Source organism: Portunus trituberculatus, chromosome 49 (genome assembly GCF_017591435.1).
Source record: "Portunus trituberculatus isolate SZX2019 chromosome 49, ASM1759143v1, whole genome shotgun sequence".
Lineage (NCBI taxonomy): Eukaryota > Metazoa > Arthropoda > Malacostraca > Decapoda > Portunidae > Portunus > Portunus trituberculatus.
Window position 1 is genome coordinate 8,160,752 of NC_059303.1, and position 21,641 is coordinate 8,182,392.

The window sequence follows — 21,641 nt, forward strand, 5'->3', positions numbered from 1 at the left end:
AAATTGAAAATGCCATACACTTGCAGTAAGATGGAGTTTGTTGGTGTTTCTATAATATGAAACACCCGTCTGGGCAAGCCCTTCTATTTGTCACCTCGCTACGCTATTGAATCTCATACCATAGTGTTTGCTGGCACATATCTCATGTAAACAAAATGATCTCATTTCGGTTTTCTTCGTATTTACTCAAGATCTTTGAAATTACAATAACTTCAACTATGACATTCTGTATACATCATAAAAAGTGTACTGTATAGCAAAGTATAGGACAGTTAAGCAAGGCGGAGTGGTGGCGGCGGCGGCGCCGAGGTGGTGACGCGCCGAGCACGCAGTGCAGCGAGGCCTCGGAGGGACAACCAAGTGAATGAAGGTTTAAGGTAATTCTGTGAAAACCTATTATATATCTTCCTGTGGCTCAGCATCGTGTTCTATACTAACTTTTGGTGTTATTTATATCATTGGAGGCTGAAGTGTGACCATCAGGACTGCAGATTTCTTTGTTAAAAGCAAGGAAACATGCCCTTTAATTTGATGGGAAATGCAGAAGTATTGGAGAAGGCAGATGTCATGTCTTAATGCGGGAATCAGGGTACAGTGTAGCGGTGCCTTGCCTCCTTCAAGCCTGGCCATGGGTTACAAGGTGTGAATGACGTGCCTGTTGTGTTATATCCCGGGATTTCTTTGTTGTGGACAGTGGTGTCAGGAGCCACGGTGTACCCTTTGACCCAGTGATGCACCGGCTGCCTCTGTGTGACTGTTTGTTGCCACAACGTGCTGCTGCTGTGTGCTGCCGAGATAAGGACACTATTTACTGGCAATTAATCTTTGTTTTCTTGTTTTGACAGTTTTGCATGACGAAATCTGTCGCAATTGAGTTTATATATATATATATATATATATATATATATATATATATATATATATATATATATATATATATATAGTTATTACCATAGTGTTTAGTAACGTGTCAAGAAGGAAACTATTTCATCAGGGAAATGCAAAAAATGCTTACACAGAGAGTCAATGTTCTGGAACTCAAAAGTCTCTCTCTCTCTCTCTCTCTCTCTCTCTCTCTCTCTCTCTCTCTCTCTCTCTCTCTATATATATATATATATATATATATATATATATATATATATATATATATATATATATATATATATATATATATATAAAACTTACCACTTGAATTTTTTTTTATCTTAAGATAGATTATTGAATTTACATATGGAATATTTTTTACCATGCTATTAGTATATTTTAATTAATTCATCATGTGACATAATTCATATATAGTACATCTTAGCCTTCCATACCTTCTGGGTTTTTCATATCTCTTCTGTTAAGGAAGATGATATTTCTTATCCAAGAAAAAAATTCCATCATTTTAAAATTTTCCATACATTTTAATTCACATGGCTTGGTATCAATTCTTATTAAATTGGTTAATCTGGGAAAATTTTGTGGAAATTATTACAAATTGGAAACAACTCACACATGAATCACCTTTCTCCTGTGTCATTACTGTTACATTCAAGCTTTTCATCATCTTTTTCTAAATTCTTATTTCAAAACCAATAACTCCTCTCTAATAATTCAATATTTTGTGTGTGTGTGTGTATTTACCTAGTTGTAGTTTTACAGGGCCGGGGCTTTATGCTCGTGTGGCCCCGTCTCCATATCTACACTTATCCAATCTTACTTTAAAAGTATGCACACTCGTTGCAGACACTACTTCTTCATTTAAACTGTTCCACGTGTGTGTGTGTGTGTGTGTGTGTGTGTGTGTGTGTGTGTGTGTGTGTGTGTGTGTGTTCCTTCCTTCAAAGATTAAAGTATCATTGAGATGTAATACAATAAAAAGTAATTCTGCAATTATCTGGTTATCTTAAGCTGGCTGCTGGGTCTCAGTGCGAGGAAATGGATGATGTTGCCACTCTTCAAAGCATATTGTAGCTTATGAATGATATGATTCATTTTATGTATAAAATACTTGTTTCTTGTTGATCAACACACTTTTCACAACCTTGGGTAGACTACTGTTTTCCTTAAGATACATTCTGCTCTCAGATGGCCCAGCTTAAAATAGACAGACTTTACTAATTATTTAGATTTTGTTATCTACACTGATTTGAAATTGTACCTATTATATTATCATAATTGCAATTTTTCTGATTTTTCTTTTGCAGTTTAGAGAAGAAGAGTGGTTTGCATGTTATGAGCATGGAGAACTGTAGAAGGGACTGGAACAAGGTGAAGAAGAAAATATCAAGATGTATTGCTATACTCCAGAGGGATCTTCCAGACATCCACATATCAGAGTATCCGACTAAGGTGAGGACACCCAATACTACTGTACCGCCAACAAGAGTGTGGAAATTGTGGAAAAGCAAAGTTTGTGCCACTCTTTAATTGTAAATATAGACAAATGAAAATTACATGTTGATTATGTTGCCCTGTGAACATTTAAAGAAAGGCACATGGCAGAGTTGTTCCATGCACTAGTTTACAAAACATACATAAGTTGACAAAAACTTGCTGTATCTATTTGCTAATTGCAGTATAATCTAACAGTGCTGTAGTGAGCATGCTTAAGGCATGGATGTGAAGACAGAGGATTGTATTCAGAGATGAACGGAAATTGTTTGGATGTCATTTCTTTTTATGCTGTAGTAACTAATCCTTGTTCACCTGATGTGAGTAGCCATAGGACATCAAACAAGGATTTATGATATTACAACCTCCCCAGATTACCCTGAACCAGCACGACAAGATATATGGCTCACTCTCCCTCTCTTTGTTTGGTTACTTTTGTTTTACAGTGGACTCATAGAGACTGATTATTAAAACAAAGAAAGGAAAAGTCTAGTAGAATGAGAATGTGGTTGGAAAGTGAATCTAAACAGTCTGCTGCACAAGCAAGAAGTCATTGTTGTGGAGAAGAATAAGGAAAGGTAGTATCCTTGTACTATTATTTAGGTATATCATAACTTAGTCTTTTTGTTTTGTTTTCTTTTCTTTCCTTCTTTATTTATTTATTTTTTTTTTTTACTTTGTTGTTTTAAGTTGGACATTTTTGTCTTTTGCAGCACATCTTCATAGGCAATGCTGGACTGACAACAAATGCTGATGAGTCTTCCTTAGTAGAGCTAATCACCTCTGTTGGCTGTGGTCTAGAGGCCCTCACACTTCTACCAGGAAAACAGTACAGCTTTGCATCCTTCACCTCCCATGACCAGGCTAGGACAGTGCTGGTGGCAGCTCATGGCCATCTAGGAGTGCAGGGCTCCACTTCCCCTGTTTATATGGCCTATGTTGACAAGGGTAAGGAGATGAAGTCTTGTATGTATTGTATGGAGAAATAGATGTATAGATGATTTGATTTTGTAGACATTTGGTAAATCAAGACCTTAGAATGATGAGTTTATTTTCTTTGTTTATTTTACTGGTATCTACATAACCATTTATCTGAACTGCCTGGGAATGTGAGTTAGTCAGTTTTTAGCATTCTTGGACAGAGAATCTTTCCTTCGAGCTCATTAAAAGCTGAAAAAAATTAATATAAAGACTGAAGTATATATTATAACTAAGGGCACATTCTTTTTTAATTCTTATATTAATGCAAGGTTAAAAATCAGTCTTCTTGAGTTATATGAAAATGTTTCATGTATATTAACTCTTGCTTGTAGGAATTATAGGGTCAGCTTTGTTTTCCATCTTATTTAGCTTAACCAGTACCATTTCTTGACAGTACCAATGGACCCTTCACCCATCAAATTTAGGTTCCCACCGGGCCTGTCAGTCCTGGAAGATTTTGTTTCTCCTAAGGAGGAGCTACTGCTGATGAACCTGGTTGACTGGGGTGCCTCACCCTCTACCGCAGCTCAAGGTTGGACAAACTCCTTAGGGTTGTTTAGGCCGTTTGGGTGAGATAATGTGGTCATATTGAAAGGGTGAAGATTGATGAGTTAGCAAAGAAAGTAAATAGGAGCAGATTTGAAGGTCTCAGTATGTGTGTTCAAGTAAGCTAGAAGGGATTGATGTGATAGGAAGAGGTGGAAAGGCTCTTTTGCCTTAGTCATCTCCTTGAGAGATGTTTCCAAAGTGAGCAAGGCATCAGAGAGATAGATTGAGAGGTAGGTACAAAATAAGAAATGAAGAATCATTGGATGTCTCTTCCCCTACAGGAAGTGTCTTGAAGCACCGTCAGGTTCGTCATTTTGGTTATGAGTTCCAGTACAGCACCAACTGTGTGGATAAGAGGCAGCCACTGGCCCAGGGAATGCCTCCAGCCATTGACTTTTTGCTAAGGAGAATTGTGGATCGAGGTTGCATGCCATCCCTGCCTGACCAGCTTACTGTCAACAGATACTTACCTGGGCAAGGTAAGCTTTTGTTCTGTAGGTTAACTATATTGCTTCAAAATCTTACTTTATTATTTTTTTATTAAATCTTTTTCATGTGATTTTCTGAAAAGCATGGCATTCAACGTATAGTTTTTTTGCACACCAGTCTCTTTTATTTCCTGTCTTTCAGCTATTTTAACAATGAGTCCTTTTGTACCTGTATACAGGATGTATCATTTTGACTGGGGTAGCCTTACACTTGTAATTGATTACCTTCACCATATTTCTTTATCCTAATTAAACAAGTGAAAAGTAACATATACATTTGTCCTTCATATCTTATTATTCTCTTCACACCAACCACCTTTCAGATAACTCATATCTATCCTCTAAATCCCAAATATTGTACCTTTCTGACTCTCGGTCCATTTGTACTTCAGTGAGTAAGTTTACTATAAAGGTTTCATTAATCTTAAAATTTCTCTCACTCAAGCAATACTCTAAAACTGTTAACTCAACCTAAAAATAAGTCTCCCACACACCCTTTTAGTTTGTGACTTGTAATGTACAATTGGCTCCCTACTTGATGAAGAAGTTTTCATGATTATATTTCTAACAAAAGTGACATTCTTTTTCCATAGCAGTTGGCAACACACACACACACACCTCATAAGACTGTTATTCTACTGTTCAATATATACTTCTCCCATCACCAGGCATCCCACCCCATGTTGATACTCACAGCTCCTTCACGGATGAGCTGCTCTCACTCAGCCTCGGCGGTGGTGTTAACATGGATTTTCGTTATGTTGGTGGTGGTGGCAGTAACAGCAGTACTATTGAAGGAAGCAAAGACAAGCCACCTCACTATGTGGTATATCTCCCCCCAAGATCACTTTCTGTCATGACTGGCCCAGCAAGGTGAGAACTATAATGCAAGATTGAAAATTATTGATATGAAAAGGTGTTTTATCAAGCAGCAATTAGATATGGCATTTATGCTGAGGTGTTGTAAATTTATCTTTCCATGAGGAACAGAGATTAATTTGCCAAGTGTACTCTTCCTTTATACAGATACGAGTGGTCACATGGCATTTGTCCACGGATGACAGATGTGGTGGCCAGCAGGAATAGCATCACAGGGCTCCAGCTACTGCCACGCCAGGAGCGCATCTCTTTCACTTTCAGGAAGATTCGGCATGGGGAGTGTTCCTGCCAGAATGCCAGAGTGTGTGACTCTCATGGCAAGGAGCAGAAGAGTGAGTGGTACATTGTGGAAATTATAATGAAAAAGAGGTAAGAGTTGTAAGCTACTAGTAGTAAAGAGGTGTCAGTGACATGTTCCTTCCTATCAGACTCCAGTAAGGATGAAAGCAAGCGGAGCACATCCCCCTACGAGCTGCCCAGTGACAGGTCAGCTGCTCGGATCGAGAGGGAACATGTGCTGCAAGTGTATGACCAGATAGCAGAGCACTTCAGTGTCACTCGCCACAAGCCTTGGCCACAGGTTCTAGAGGTAAGGCTACTCACTGCCAGGTCAGTCAGTGCCATTATTATCACTACTGTCACTTATGTTATAGTTCTAACATCAATCGTCAGGACTATGTCTTGTTTGATCTTCCCATTGACTGTATAGCTTATTGTTCTAAATGTTTAATGTGCTTTGCTTATCTGTTCTCATTCACTATATATCGTATGAATATCACTCAACCCAGGGTACCACTGTTGCATAGATTGTGCATCTTACAAGTGTCAAAGTTGAATTAAACTATCACTAAATATGATTATAAATAGAATGACAACTTAGCTGTAGACCATGTGGCAGGGAGTCATGTGGACAGCTAAAGGTTGAGTGAAGTTGCTGGTGTTCCAAGCCAGCTGCTGGTCATGTTGTGTTCCTAAGGCAGTTTCCTTGAGTTATCCAATTATTCCATGCCTCTAAGTTTTTCCCAGCTTAATAAATGTAACTTCAGGAAACCAGTGGCAAGACTGTCTTAATAGGATGGCTTGGACCGGTGGGAGGGTCTGAGCATTGAGCTTGCTTTCCAGTTTGCCACATCTAAATTACAAAATATATAAGCAATCCACTATCTTCGTGCCACTCTTTTATTTATTTTGATAACTAATATTTATTTTGTATTAGATTGACCATAATTACTCCTTAATATGACCTTGTATTCTGCATACATGTCACAACACAAACTAATTATTCATTGATATCATGTGTGATCCAAGTAGAACTTTTTATCTTTTTTCTTTGAGTGATATTAGATGTAACAGCCTGCCATGTACTTCTACAGTTTGTATTGTCCCTGCCCCGAGGCTCACTGCTGTTGGATGTTGGTTGTGGCAATGGCAAGTACATGGGCCACAACAAGCAGGTGTTCCAGGTAGGAAACTTTCTAAAGTTGATGATTTCCCATCCTTCCCTTTTGTTGTGCCAATGAACTACTGACAGAGATATTATTGTGACACACTAGTTGACAGTTACACTCTAAAACTGTTAAATATATCACCTGCAATTCCTTCAAGCCAATGCAATTTTGTCATTAGTTTTATTACTAATATTTATAGATTTTAAATTCTTTGGCTACACTTTCCACTGAAGCCTTATATTTGTTTTATTTTTTTTGTCTCTCCATTTGCCCTCCTCAAGTATATCTAGTGTTAAACAAATCAGTCTTCAGTTTGTAAGTATGCCCCTAAGTGGCTAGAGCACTGAAGCATCACTTTACTTCCAGGTGGGTTGTGATACAAGCTTTGAATTGATGAAAATCTGTAACAATCAAGGTTTTGAAGTTTTGACTAGCAATTGCCTCCAGTTGCCATACCGGGACTATGTATTTGATGCTGCTGTGTGTATTGCTGTAATTCATCATCTTGCAACGGAAGTAAGTATTCTTTATTGCCTGCATATAATCTTGGCTCTGTAAACAGCTTAGAATAAGAGCCATTAGATGAGATTCTGATTTCATCTTTTGGTAATGTGTTGTTTACATATTGATTGGTCTTAGAAAATGTGATAGTTCTTGTTCATAATTTTGAAAGATTAACTAGGAAACTTGAAGCATTTTATTAACAAGTCAAACATTCATGAAAGTATAAGTAGGTAGGCTTTTGAAAGTTTCTTTCAAGGCATTGTATTAGAGAAAGCTACGTGTGTCCTTAGAAGCGGCGGCTTGCTGCTGTTCGGGAGATGGTGAGAGTGCTGAACGTGGGAGGACAAGGCCTGATCTATGTGTGGGCCATGGAGCAGCGGCGTGGGGAAAAGAAGTCAACTTACCTCAAGCAGAACAAGGAAGGTAGTGTTGGTGCAGAGATGATCAAGGATCAGAACATTGAAGAAAAGCCATCGCCTAATTATCATCACGATAGAGGTGTTCAAAAAAATGAGGTGGTTAGGTCTGGAGCCACCTCTCTTCCGGTACATGTCAACCGCACTGAATTCATGCAGCAGGATATGTTAGTGCCATGGAAATTGAAACCTCCTAAGAAGAATGAGTCAAGGTGTGAGAGGAGGCGGTGTGACAGAGGCTGTGGAGTGGTTCATGGCTCAAGGAGCAACAGGTCACAGAGTAGTGAATCCACTGTTGACTCACCACAAATTACAAACAATTGTGATGTTTTACCTTCACAGGAAAATGTAAGATGTGATAATTGTCACTCCAAGTCCAGGAAAAAAATGGTCTGTGCTGAAAGCAGACCAGACCAAGTCTTCCACAGGTACTACCATGTCTTCAAACAAGGAGAACTGGAATCATTGTGCAGTCAGCTAAATGTCAAGGTTATTAAATCTTACTATGATGAAGGTAATTGGTGCATTATATTTCAAAAATCAAGTTGAAAACAACATAATTTTGTTTTTGCATTTATATGTAGTATAAAACTGCTTTTATAACCTAAATATCATAAACACTTCAGATTTTAAGTGAGAAGGAAATCATAAATGTTAAAATGACAATAAGCAGCGAGCTTATGACTGGAAGGAGACCTTTTGTTTTCCCATACAGAAACTTCCTTCATGGAAGAGACCATCATACTAAGATCTTTATGCTGTATGCTGTAATGTTGCATCAGTTGTGTGGGAGAAAAAGTAAGGACTTCACTACTCACAGAGAATGTGTTGTCTCCAACACTAGACACACATGTCTCATGAAGTGTAGTTTTTTTTTTTTTTTTTTTTTTTTTTTTTCTGGTAACTTTTTATTGCCAGGATTTCTGGAAATTCATAATTTTTACATATAGATTATCTGCCATTCTGCTTTGGATGATGTTTCTTTTCTCTCCAATTCAAATTCATTGCTCTGAAAAGGCAAAACTGACAGACAGACTGTGCACTCTTAGTAATATAGATACGTATGTACCTACAGTGGTGGGATTCAGCCAGTTTGCGTCAGTTGGTAAGAACCTGTTCTTGGAAATTAATTCATCCGAAGACCAGTCATTAGCATGGTTAGTTGTTAGAAACTGGTAGTGAGAGAACATGTTTTCAAGAATTTTGAATCCCACCAGTGCATAGCTAGGTAGTGAACTATGGTAGCAGCATGCTACTGAATATCCACACTTGGTATAGAACAGCTATAAAGAGGGAATGAAACTCAAGCTTATAAGTGGTACTCGTAGTTTGCATTGGAATGATTAATAGTGCTTCTACAAAAGTGCTGGAAAACTCCTAACAATTATAACTGAATTGACAGTGAAGTATGTCTGGTCTTCTAATAACTTATAAGCAGCACTGCAAGGTATTCCAGTGTTTTCCCAAGAGAAGGAAACACTGATATCTAGAATACAGTACTCTGCTGTGAAGTGAAGTTGATACACACTTGCCTTCCCAATGTGTACAAACATTTCTTAGGCCAGATGTGTGACATCCCAGAAGTGACAAAGCTGTCATGTGTCTAACCATTCAAGAGCAACCCCAAGTCCAAAAGGACAACCTCACACAAAGTATCTGTCAAAGTATTCTACAATGTGTGTGTGAGAAGATGAAGAAAATCCCTCAGTATTAGGAGATCTATGATACATTTTGCATAATCAAATTGGTGTACTTCATGGCTCAATACAACATTATGCCTTCAACTGTGAGCTTCAGCATTGATTATGAAACATACAATTAGCAAGAAACCCATTTTCATACATTTTTATCGTGTTGTGATAACTAGGCTTAATCAATTCACTCTTCACTGCCAAACAGCACTGCCATCCTTGTACAGTGTAGCCTGAAACCATTTTTAGCATTTTTATACAAGTAACTTGTAGAGATATTTGCAAAACTAGTGACTAAATAAAGAAGTGCAGCATTTCCAGTCTCACAGTAATTTTGTTTAATGCTCAAGCAATGTGACTGCCAGAGCCAGAGATGATTCCTTTACTAGCTTTGCATTTTGATTTGTAGAAGTTGGATAGTTTGTTAATATTTCTTTTCTCATTTCACATTTCATAAGCTCACTTTAGCTGTGGATTGCTGCTCAGCTAAATGAGACTCAAGTGATCTCTGTTGCATTTTATTGATTGACTATAAAATGTTAGTGTTAAGAGCAGGTAAATACATAATATCAATACCTTTTTTTTTCTTTTTAGTATGCAAATATGCATTCAGCTGCATATGTGCATTATATGTTGTTATTGTATCTTATGTGATTATAAATCTAACCAATGATACACTGATTGTTGTCTGAGTGGCTACTGTAATCTAGTCATTTTATGTTCAGTTGTTAATTTGCTCACATGTAGTGTGTGTGTGTGTGTGTGTGTGTGTGTGTGTGTGTGTGTGTGTGTGTGTGTGTGTGTGTGTGTGTGTGTGCGCAGGTGTCCATGCATATGTGCATCTGTGCTTATGCACAGAAAGTTGTCAGGTAACTCTTGTGTATTCTGTAGCCTGAGTAGAATAGGAATATTCATAATAGTTGTGAGAATGTGAACATTAAACATTGATGAATGGAACATTTGTATCTAATCACTCAAGTTATTCAAATATATGCTCCAGAAATTCATTATATTTTCATTTATTTTGTTTATTGATTATTTATTTTATTTATACATTTTTTCATTTTCTAGTGACAGCATTTGTGCAGGTATAATGACTTCACGTTAATTGAATCCTTTATTTACTTATTTCATGTATCATGCCTCCAATCATTCTAATTTCTGCTCATCCCTCCACTACAATATAATCTACACTAGCCCCACACTATCCATTTACAACTACCATTCCAATGTTATTTCATCATACCACTCTGCTTACCCAATCATATTGTAACGGCTCAATAGTACACACAACAAATTCACAGTGTGAGAGGCTGAACCAGACAGTGGGAAGAATGTGAAGCATTTATTTTATATACTGTATTCAGGTATTTGATTTTGACAGCTTGAATATATTCTATAATTCAGTCTTATTCCATGATTGAATGTATTTTTCCAGTGTTATTTTATGTCATGGTACCATCTACTGTTCCTGCACTGGAACAAGTTCATTCTCGAGATTACAGCATGAGCAGGCTGCTTCACCATGGAAGGGAGGTGTGTGGCCACTGGATAGCTGTGTTGTGCCTGGAGTTTCTGAATATAGTGTATAGCGCTCTCTCTCTCTCTCTCTCTCTCTCTCTCTCTCTCTCTCTCTCTCTCTCTCTCTCTCTCTCATATATATATATATATATATATATATATATATATATATATATATATATATATATTTTTACGTAGGATTAGGAAATATTGCATGCAGTATCTAGTCATCAAAATAATGAGGCTCGATCAATGGTGCAGCGAAAGCTTTCCTTTTATCTTGCGGCGTATCTGTGTATATCATAGATAAAAGATATCGAGGTTCAGTCACATGATAGTTTGTTTATGACCAATGAATAAACTGAGTTACGCGTATTAGCAGTTATGCGTATCAGATTCCAGCAAAAGTAGCTTGACATGGCTGTGTTCATTTACTTATTGTGTGCATAGAGCTTACTCTACCTTCTAGCCGTGACCTGATGAAGCTACTTTCCCTTCATCAGTGACAATAAATGTATTTGACGGACGGGGTGAAAAAAAGATGAGTGCATAATATTTACTTCGGGTAGCATGTTACAACCAAGTACACAACAAATTCACAGTGTGAGAGGCTGAACCATAGAGTGGGAAGAATGTGAAGCATTTATTTTATATACTGCATTCAGGTAGCTCAGTGGTTAGAGCGCTGGTTTTACAAGCCAGAGGACCGGGGTTCGATTCCCCGGCCGGGTGGAGATATTTGGGTGTGTCTCCTTTCACGTGTAGCCCCTGTTCACCTAGCAGTGAGTAGGTACGGGATGTAAATCGAGGAGTTGTGACCTTGTCCCGGTGTGTGGTGTGTGCCTGGTCTCAGGCCTATCCGAAGATCGAAAATAAAATGAGCTCTGAGCTCGTTCCGTAGGGTAACGTCTGGCTGTCTCGTCAGAGACTGCAGCAGATCAAACAGTGAAACACACACACACATTACAAGTTGCTGACTCGCTTATTCTGCTTTATCAAATCATGCATAGTAATGTTTTAGCGACCGTGAGCCATTTCTACAGGTTTTCAAGACGGCCATTGCTACTTACTGTCTTTTTTATTCGGTGAAACCATGGAAGTATGATTGGATATCCTTGAGTGGAACTGAAAAGGATTGTTAATAAATGGATAAATAAATATACAGACAAATAAGACAACACTGGTTTGAGGATAGATTAAAAAGAGATGAGTAAATGTCTAAGTAAACATAAAAAGTGCATATATTTTTTTGTATTGTAAAATGAAAGACGTGAAGGAAAGGAAAGTAAAGAAACCAAACACAGATAGAGGGAAGACCCAGGAAGACTGGAAGACCCTGACTTTGTGGGCACCGATGCAAAGGGTGAACAGTGAGCAGAGGCAGCCACAGCAGCGAGCCGAGCAGTGAGCAGTGTTGTCAGCTGTCACCACCTACGGTCCCGTGCTCGCTCCTGCTCCGTGTAGCCAGCGTTTTTTTTCACCGAGTGTGGCCGTCTAGTCGTCAAAATGGCAAGCGGAGGACAACAAGTGGAATTACCGTGGTGGCAGAAATACCTAGCCCGAGGAGTGGGCTGCGGGGGAGGCGTTAGTGAGTTCAATATTGAACAGTTGTTTGTGTTTCTTGCTGTGCACATCACTTGTTTTCCATCATACAAGGATCGTTATTATTGTGTTCAATTTCCTTACCATGTGTCGTGTTACATAGTAGATTCCCTCCCGCCATGGTACATTTATTGGTTTGAGTGGCGCTTCAACCAATACTGCTTGGACCATTTCTTGCTCCACTTTATCCTGCCGGAAATTAAAAACAAGTTTCCTTTATGAGGGTCCAGGGGAGGGGCAGGAGGTTACCAAATGTTGGGTTAGGTCAGTGTACCTCATGGGAAATCAAGAATGCCTGAGGGAGGTCAAAGCCCCACCATCCCCCACCCCTGTTTAGAGGTTACAGGGTAAGAGGGAAAAAAAAACCTCCATTCTTCCTCCTTTTAGTTAGGTTAGGTTAGTTTGCCTTATAGGGGATCCAGTAGGTTAGGAAGGGTCAAGGAAACTGTAAATTTATTCATTACATATTTGTTGCAAAGAACATTTACATTTTTCTAAGAATAATTATTGCCAGAAGAAATGGGTCGAAATGAAGATACTAAATTTTTACCCACCACATAGACTAGACGGCACTAAGCCCTGGCCACACACTTTACTTCACAGGCATACTGCTTCTTAGAAAATGGTGTATATATATATATATATATATATATATATATATATATATATATATATATATATATATATATATCATCACAACTAATTGATAGTGTAACAGATTGCCAACTGTACTTGTATAGCTTCACCAACACAGCAAATGTTATATGTAGAGATATTGTCATTCTGATTTATCATTGATTCAACTGAGAATATTGCCTTCTGTTCTCAAATAGTATTCAGTGTCACAGTGGAAAAAATTGGAGGCTGCCGTGCTGGACCCAAAGGCCCATTGGGGTCCTGTGCTGGAGATCGTCCATTTAATTTGTCATCCCTTAAGAAATGAAAATGGGCCATCCCTGTCTCCCCACACACTGTCACACACTATGTACATATTCTCTCCTTCAGCCATCACAGTTTCATTACTTGAGACAATAACACCCTCTGTGAAGGAACCCCATCAGTGATTGACATTACTCCTCAACAGTTGCACTGGGCCTGGGGCTGTTCAACTGCATCAGCTTTTCTGCCTGGTGTATTGTAGGTGGAATATGGCAAATGTAAGTCAAATCTGCAGTGTTCCAAACACTCACTTTTCTGTCGTCATTAATAATTCTCTTATTGATGATTTAATGGATTTTTTGCAGCATAATTGTTTCAATTCTTGAGAGATTTCACAGTTATTTATGTCTGTGGAAATGAATTTTATAGTATTTATTTAATATGAAAAAAAGAGAAAAAAAACATTTAGGCTTGTTTAAAAAAAATAGGACTAGTTTAATTTTGTAGGTTAGGTGATATGAAAGTTAAGGCAACAAATTATAAACCTGAAAGTTATATTTGGTTGTTGTAGAAAATTTGGTTTTAAGTTTAAGGAATTGATTTAAGTGAGTGGGTAACCAGTACATATTCTTCTCCCCAGGGTGGCAGCTTTCATTGTAATATCTGCTGAGGCTCCCTGTTGTTGCATGTTTGTGGATTTCGTACAGCGTTACTCAATGTGGGTGGATTCTCGTCCACACTGGCAAAAATCTGTCTTCTATGTTGTGTAAGTATAACTAGTACCTTTGTGAAGATACTTAAAATTATTACCTTTTCACTGCAATTAACAAAAAGTGGAAGGTGAGAGAGTATAGTGCCTTTGATATTGAAATTTAAGCAATGTCTTTGAAAGTTATACTACTCTGGTTATAATATGGTGCAGTGAGGCTGAAAACATAATGATATTGATATTAAAAGTTTCTTAGTGTGGTTACAGTGTGTGCATGTGTGTTACAGTGAGAGGTGGAATTATTGTACAATAAAAATTAGAGATACACTGATACCAGAATTTTGACCGATACTGATACCAATACCACAAAATTTGGCCAATACTGATACTATTATTGATACTGGTAACAGTGCACTGGAAACCAGTGTATAAGATTGTTGCCCACAGTCGTAGGTGTGTTTTTAAGTTTGACATTATTATTATTATTATTATGTATTGTGTGTGTGTGTGTGTGTATTTACCTATTTGTGTATTACAGGGCCCGAGCTAAGCTCTCTGTGTCCTGTCTCCTTGTCCATTCCTGTCATATCTCTCTTTCATCTGGTTGACACACACCGCGTCAACGACATCACTGCTCAGTTTATTCCACTTATCAATGCTACGATGCGGGAAACTGTATTTTCTCACATCATTTAGACAGATGTCCTTTATTAGCTTTTTTCCATGTCCTCGGAGATGATTACTTGTGGTCACCTTTATCAACTCTCTATCCAGTATGTCAATCTTGTTCACCAATTTATACATAGTTATCATGTCTCCTCTTGTTCTTCTCTCTTCTAATGTGGTCAGCCCCAGCTTCCTCAGTCTTTCCTCATAGTCTAACTCCCTGAGTCCTGGTACCATCCTTGTTGCCAGCCTTTGTACCCTTTCTACCTTCTTCACATTTTTCTTCATATGCAGTGACCAGACACATGCTGCATATTTTAGCTGGGGTCTTATTAAGGTACATAATATCTTCATCATTCCTTCATCTAGGTAGTGGAATGCAAGGCCAATATTTTGAAGCATGTTGTATGTTTTCCAAAAAATCTTGTTAATGTGTTTCTCCAGTGACAAAGTGTTTTGCACGGTTACTCCTAAGTCTTTCTCCTCATTGGTCTCTTTAATTTTCTCATCACCCAGCCTGTAATCCCAGTTTGGTCTGTATCTACTTCTTCCCATTTTCATAACATGGGTCTTGTCTATATTAAATTCCATCTGCCACTCTTTACTCCACTCATATTTTATCAAGATCTTCCTGTAACTTGTTACAATCTTCCACATTCCTTACTCTCCTCATAATTTTAGTATCATCCGCAAACATGTTCATATAACTGTCAATTCCTACTGGCATATCATTAACATAAATGTGTGTGTGTGTGTGTGTGTGTGTGAGAGAGAGAGAGAAAAAAAAAAAATTCCTTGTTCTAAGTGAAAATATTTGTTACTCAGTAGTATGTATTATGTAGTACATATATTGAATATACTAAAGTTGCAGGTATGTATATAAAAAACTTTATGACTGGTTCTGGGTATGCCTTTCAAGCAGCGTGTTGACACTGTGTTAGAATGTTTTGTCTTCACTAAAACTGCACTGTTGTGTTTTACCTTAAATTAATATTATAAATATCTATTCAGATTTCATCCAACCTGCTGACACTATACTGGAATATTTTACCTTAATTAAAACTGCACTGTTATGTTTTATCTGAATGGAAATAAGAATGTTCTTGCCCACCCAACCATACACACACTAGAGATGTATTGGATGTTGAATTTCAAACATCCGCGGATGCGGATGCAAATGTGGATGCGGATATCAGTCTCTGCTAAAATGCAGATGCAAATGTGGATGTGGATATCACAATATGACATCCTCGCGGATGCAGATGTTTTTATGTCAAATGCTCTGACCAAGAGGACAAAAAAAAAACCCTGCTTCAGTGTCAGATCATGCAGACAGCAGAAGTAACAAATAAAAACAAGATGGGAGAACCAAAATACTGCCAAATGAGTTTGAATGGTGTCTTAACAGTTGATACTTCTCTCTTTGAAAGTATTTAATTCATCCATTTAATTCATCCATGACTGACATTTCTGCTCTGCATTTATCCAGTTTCTTTGTCTTAAGGTTAGAAGCATCCCATAATTTTGCACTCTGAAAATACTCAGCAACATTCCTTTGCTTAGTATCTGTCTTTGCTTTTTTGTAAAGATGTTTTTTATATATTTGTTTTTCTTCCAACTTCTTTCTCTCTTTTGTCATTAACTCTTTAAACTGTTCTTTATACATTGATTTCAAGTGGTTTTTCAAAGATGTAGTTCCATGTCCCTTTCATGAATCATTTTTCTTGCACAACAGACACTGCTTGGTCACTTGGCTTACTCATGAAATATTTCCACACTTCACTGCTATGTGACGCCATTTTTTAGCTGCTATAGCAGTCAGCACAGAGCAATAAGGCTTTGTAAACTTGATTATAATATCCTTTTAAACACACACTGGTAAACTGTTTATCAGTGAGGAGCAAGCAAGGAAGGAGCAGTACTTTTAACTTCGAAGGCAAATTCTTACCACACTGATGACCTGCCAGTGTCATGTAGGACTTACGTTCAGAATGCCAGGTTACAACTTATGGATCAGTATTATAAATTTTTGAGGTGCTTAGCAAATGTGTAAAGAAAATTACTGTATTATAATGCTTCATTGCATTAAATTCTAATAAGAAATACATTGAAAAGCCCTCTATAATAGTAGTAATAATGATAAAGCAATAGCTAATATTACACTTCCTCTGTGAAAATTTTTCATCGGTAACTCACTATATCAGGGGAAACAGGTGATGACAGGAAAACTCATTTGATAAGAAGAGCTCAGTTCTGTCGGTTCATATTTTTCAATATTATTATTTGTATAATTATGGAAACATTCGCAATAAATATATTAAGGAAAAAGCACTGAATTCTATCATGTGAAGTGGGAAAAAGGTCTAAGACTGCAATGTATGACATTACTCATCCACATGACACACGCATTACAATCTCTCTCTCTCTCTCTCTCTCTCTCTCTCTCTCTCTCTCTCTCTCTCTCTCTCTCTCTCTCTCTCTCTCTCTCCAGCATTAAGCCATCAGGAGTTGGGGTGAAGGTGACAAGCAAGGGTGATAAGCCTCTTCTCCATCTCCCTCTTCACACACCAGGGGCATCTCTCTAAAAGAGGAAATTGAACATAAATGTCCCTTGGGGAGAAGCGATCATGATGTCCTAAGCTTTGAGCTGGATACGGAATTAAGCACGAATAAGATTGTGGAACGCAGGGAGGAAAAATTAAATTATATTAGGGCAAATTATAACCATATAAGGGAGTTCTTTAATGAAATTGACTGGTCCGTGGTATACCAGGAAAGGGATATGCAATTGAAATATGATAAATTTATGGATTTGTATAACTCTGCTGTGAAAAAGTTTGTGCCATATTACAGAAAGAGGACTTTAAATAATAAACAGTGGTTTAATAGAAATTGTGAAGAAGCAAAAAAGAACAAAGAAAAGGCATGGAAGAAACTTAAGAAAAACAGTGATGTATTATCAAGAGAAGTTTACAAAACAGCAAGGAATAGATATGTTGAAGTAAGGAGAACAGCACAGAAGGAATACGAACAGAGGGTTGTGGAAAATTGTGATAGTGACCCAAAAGTGTTTTACAAATTCATAAATGGAAAACTAAACATAAGGGAGGCAATAGTAAAGGTAAAAAACGGGTAAGAAGTATATGAGGATGCTGGAGATATAGCTGAAATTTTGAATGACAACTTTTGCAAAGTGTTTACAAAGGAGGAGCATTTTATGGGAGGAAGACCTACGGAAATAAAGCAAATGCAGGACATCATGGTTACTAAGGAAGATGTAAGGAAAATTATAAGCAATCTGGATATTAATAAATCAATGGGGCCTGATGGCATATCTGGGAGGTTGCTAAATGAATGTAAGGATCAATTGTTGAACCCGTATTTGATATTGTGGAAACCTCCATACGAACAGGATTAGTCCCGAAAGAGTGGAAAAGAGCTGACATTGTGCCTATATATAAGAATGGTAGTAGAATGGAACCGCTAAATTATAGACCAGTATCGTTGACTAGTATATTGTGCAAGGTATGTGAAGAAGTAATTAAAGCTAAGTGGAGTGAGTATCTAGAAAGTGAAAACATTCTGAGTGAAAGACAGTTTGGTTTCAGAAAAGGAAGATCGTACGTATCCAATTTATTATGTTTTTATTCAAGAGTGACTGACATACTACAACATAGAGAGGGATGGGTGGATGCTATCTACCTGGACTTGAGAAAGGCCTTTGATAAAGTACCACACAATAGACTGATGTGGAAACTAAAGAAGATTGGAGGAGGAAATGATAAACTAGCAAAATGGATGGAAAATTACTTAGTGGGAAGAGAAATGAGAACAGTGGTGAGAGGAAGTAAGTCCGAGTGGAAGAAGGTAACCAGTGGAGTTCCACAAGGGTCAGTGCCTGGTCCCATCATTTTTTTTATTTATGTTAATGATATGCCAGTAGGAACTGACAGTTACATAAACATGTTTGCAGACGATACTAAAATTATGAGGAGAGTAAGGAATGTGGAAGATTGTAACAAGTTACAGGAAGATCTTGATAAAATATGAGTGGAGTAAAGAGTGGCAGATGGAATTTAATATAGACAAGACCCATGTTATGAAAATGGGAAGAAGTAGATACAGACCAAACTGGGATTACAGGCTGAGTGATGAGAAAATTAAAGAGACCAATGAGGAGAAAGCCTTAGGAGTAACTGCAAAACACTTTGTCACCGGAGAAACACATTAACAAGATTTTTTGGAAAACATATAACGTGCTTCAAAATATTGGCCTTGCGTTCCACTACCTAGATGAAGGAATGATGAAGAAGATATTATGTACCTTAATAAGACCCCAGTTAGAATATGCAGCTTGTGTCTGGTCACCGCATATGAAGAAAAATGTGAAGAAGGTAGAAAGGGTACAGAGGCTGGCAACAAGGATGGTACCAGGACTCAGGAGTTAGACTATGAGGAAAGACTGAGGAAGCTGGGGCTGACCACATTAGAAGAGAGAAGAACAAGAGGAGACATGATAACTATGTATAAATTGGTGAACAAGATTGACATACTGGACAAAGAGTTGATAAAGGTGACCACAAGTAATCATCTCCGAGGACATGGAAAAAAGCTAATAAAAGACATCTGTCTAAATGACGTGAGAAAATACAGTTTCCCGCATTGTAGCATTGATAAGTGGAATAAACTGAGCAGTGATGTCGTTGACGCGGTGTGTGTCAACCAGATGAAAGAGATATATGACAGGAATGGACAAGGAGACTGGACACAGAGAGCTTAGCTCGGGCCCTGTAATACACAAATAGGTAAATACACACACACACACACACACACACACACAGATAGTGACTCACTCATCTGTCGTTACTAAGTTTCTAACATTCCACCATTCACAGTTTGCTATTTATTTACTATGTATTTGTACTTCATAGTCACTATGTAAAATTTGCTCCCTCCTCCTGTCCTTCCCCTAAATTCTAGACACATTACTTTGTGTAAGTTTGAAAGGAAATGAATACATGATATTATTTGCTTTAGTTTTACTAGATAATTAATTTATTAGACACCAATAAATTTACTCCACATTTCTAATCTAAGCTCTGTCTGAACTCTAAGTCTGTAAGCACTAGGCAGTACTCTGCGAGTCTGTGACTGCGTGTCAATATATTACTCTATAATGTATAGGTTGTGCAATGCATAGAACATATCCGCATCAGATTTTCACAACTACGAATGCGATTGTGGATGCGGATGTTCCGTGGATCCGGATGCAGATGCGGATATCCGATACATCTCTAACACACACACACACACACACACACACACAGTGCCCATTGGGAAAGAGTGTCCATGTAATATTAGAAATGGATATAGACGAAGGAAAGGAAGATAGAGATAAATCATACAAAGGAGACCGATTAAATTACAGAAAGGCTGATATTGAGAATCTCAAGAACTATTTTAAAAACGTAAACTGGGAGGAGATGGAAAACTCATTAACGGTTCAAGAGAAATATAACTTATTTTTGGAAATATACAAAACTGGGGTCAGGAATATGTTCAAATATAGACCTAAAGAAGAAGGAAAGAAAGATTGGTTTAATGCAAGATGTGCTAGGGCAAAGGAGAAACGAGATGGAGCATGGAAAAGGTGGAGAAGAAACAGAAATCCAGAAAATAAGGAAAACTTCAAAACAGCAAGAAATGAATATGCTAAGGTGAGAAAGGAAGAAGAAAAGAACTATGAAAAGGACATTGTCGAAAAATGTAAGGAACAACCAAAATTGTTCTACAGATTCATAAATGGAAAAATAAGACAAAAAGAAACAATAGAAAGGTTAAAAGGAGAAAACGGAAGGGTGGAAGACCCAAAAAGTATGGCAGAACTGTTAAATAGTAAATTTCATGAGGTCTTTACTAAGGAATCCAAATTTGAAAGACCACAGGGTAATAGAGAGACTGTCCATATAAAAGAGATTAAAGTAACCAAGCTTGAAATAAAAAAGTTGATGACGGAATTGGATGAGGAAAAGGCAATGGGACCGGATGAAGTCTCAGGCAGAGTACTGAAAGAATGTAGGGAAGAACTAGCAAGTCCAATATACAACATCATAAAATGCTCAATAGAAAATGGAACAGTGCCAGTGGAGTGGAAAAGAGCTGAGGTGGTTCCCATATATAAGAGCGGAAGGAAGGAAGAACCTTTAAATTACAGACCAGTATCACTAACTAGTGTAATATGCAAAATGTGTGAAAAAGTAATAAAGAAGCAATGGATAGAGTTTCTTGAAGACAACAAAATATCAAATAGCCAATTTGGTTTTAGAAAAGGTCAGTCATGTGTGACAAATTTATTGAGTTTCTACTCTAGAATAGTTGATAAAGTACAAGAGAGAGAGGGATGGGTTGACTGTATTTATTTAGATCTAAAAAAGGCTTTTGATAAAGTGCCACATGAAAGATTACTATGGAAGTTAGAGGAGAAGGGTGGCTTAAAAGGAAGCACATTGAGATGGATGAAGAATTACTTAAGGGGGAGAGAAATAAGGACGATAGTTAAAGATATGAAGTCCAAGTGGAGAACAGTAGACAACGGAGTGCCACAGGGGTCAGTATTGGCACCAATACTTTTTCTCGTATATATAAATGGCATGCCAGAGGGAGTGAACAGCTACATAAATCTGTTTGTGGACAATGCAAAACTGTGCAGAGTCATTAAACAAAAAGAGGATTGTGAAATACTACAGGAAGACTTAAACAAGATCTGGAAATGGAGCAAAAAATGGGAGATGGAATTCAATGTGGACAAAAGCCATGTCATGGAAATGGGAAAAAGTGAAAGACGACCAGTGGGAATCTATAAGATGGGAGATGGAGTAGAACTAGAAAAAGTAAAAAAGGAATAGGACTTGGGAGTGACAATGGAAGAA

At 37.7% G+C, this 21,641-nt stretch overlaps 2 protein-coding genes across 8 annotated transcripts in view; both read left to right on the top strand.

Annotated features, from left to right (window-relative positions):
• The first annotated feature begins 289 nt into the window (after positions 1-289).
• Positions 290-10,292, top strand: LOC123499404 (alkylated DNA repair protein alkB homolog 8-like). Of its 4 annotated transcripts, none has more exons than XM_045247355.1 (12): positions 338-377; positions 695-814; positions 2,193-2,337; positions 3,093-3,327; positions 3,755-3,892; positions 4,191-4,388; positions 5,066-5,270; positions 5,424-5,608; positions 5,675-5,865; positions 6,650-6,739; positions 7,091-7,240; positions 7,519-10,292. In XM_045247355.1, the coding sequence occupies exons 2-12, from the start codon at positions 732-734 to the stop codon at positions 8,191-8,193; spliced, it is 2,295 nt and encodes a 764-aa protein (XP_045103290.1). In that variant the 5' UTR covers positions 338-377; positions 695-731; the 3' UTR covers positions 8,194-10,292. The 4 variants fall into 4 exon arrangements, with proteins under 4 accessions (XP_045103292.1, XP_045103294.1, XP_045103290.1 ...); XM_045247356.1 differs by having other exon boundaries at positions 5,705-5,865; XM_045247357.1 differs by lacking the exon at positions 695-814 and having other exon boundaries at positions 290-377.
• Positions 10,293-12,220: 1,928 nt separating this feature from the next.
• LOC123499406 (calcium channel flower-like) overlaps positions 12,221-21,641 on the top strand; it is a 32,631-nt gene continuing 23,210 nt past the window's right edge. For 3 of the 4 annotated variants that reach the window (XR_006672975.1, XR_006672974.1, XM_045247365.1), the window contains exons 1-3: positions 12,221-12,444; positions 13,543-13,615; positions 13,978-14,103. Coding sequence is in view for 2 of the 4 variants with exons in the window: in XM_045247365.1 (XP_045103300.1) it covers positions 12,363-12,444; positions 13,543-13,615; positions 13,978-14,103 (281 nt within the window). In the remaining 2 variants the exon portion in view is untranslated. The remainder of the gene's footprint in view (positions 12,445-13,542; positions 13,616-13,977; positions 14,104-21,641) is intronic. The other variant, XM_045247366.1, reaches the window with a different exon arrangement.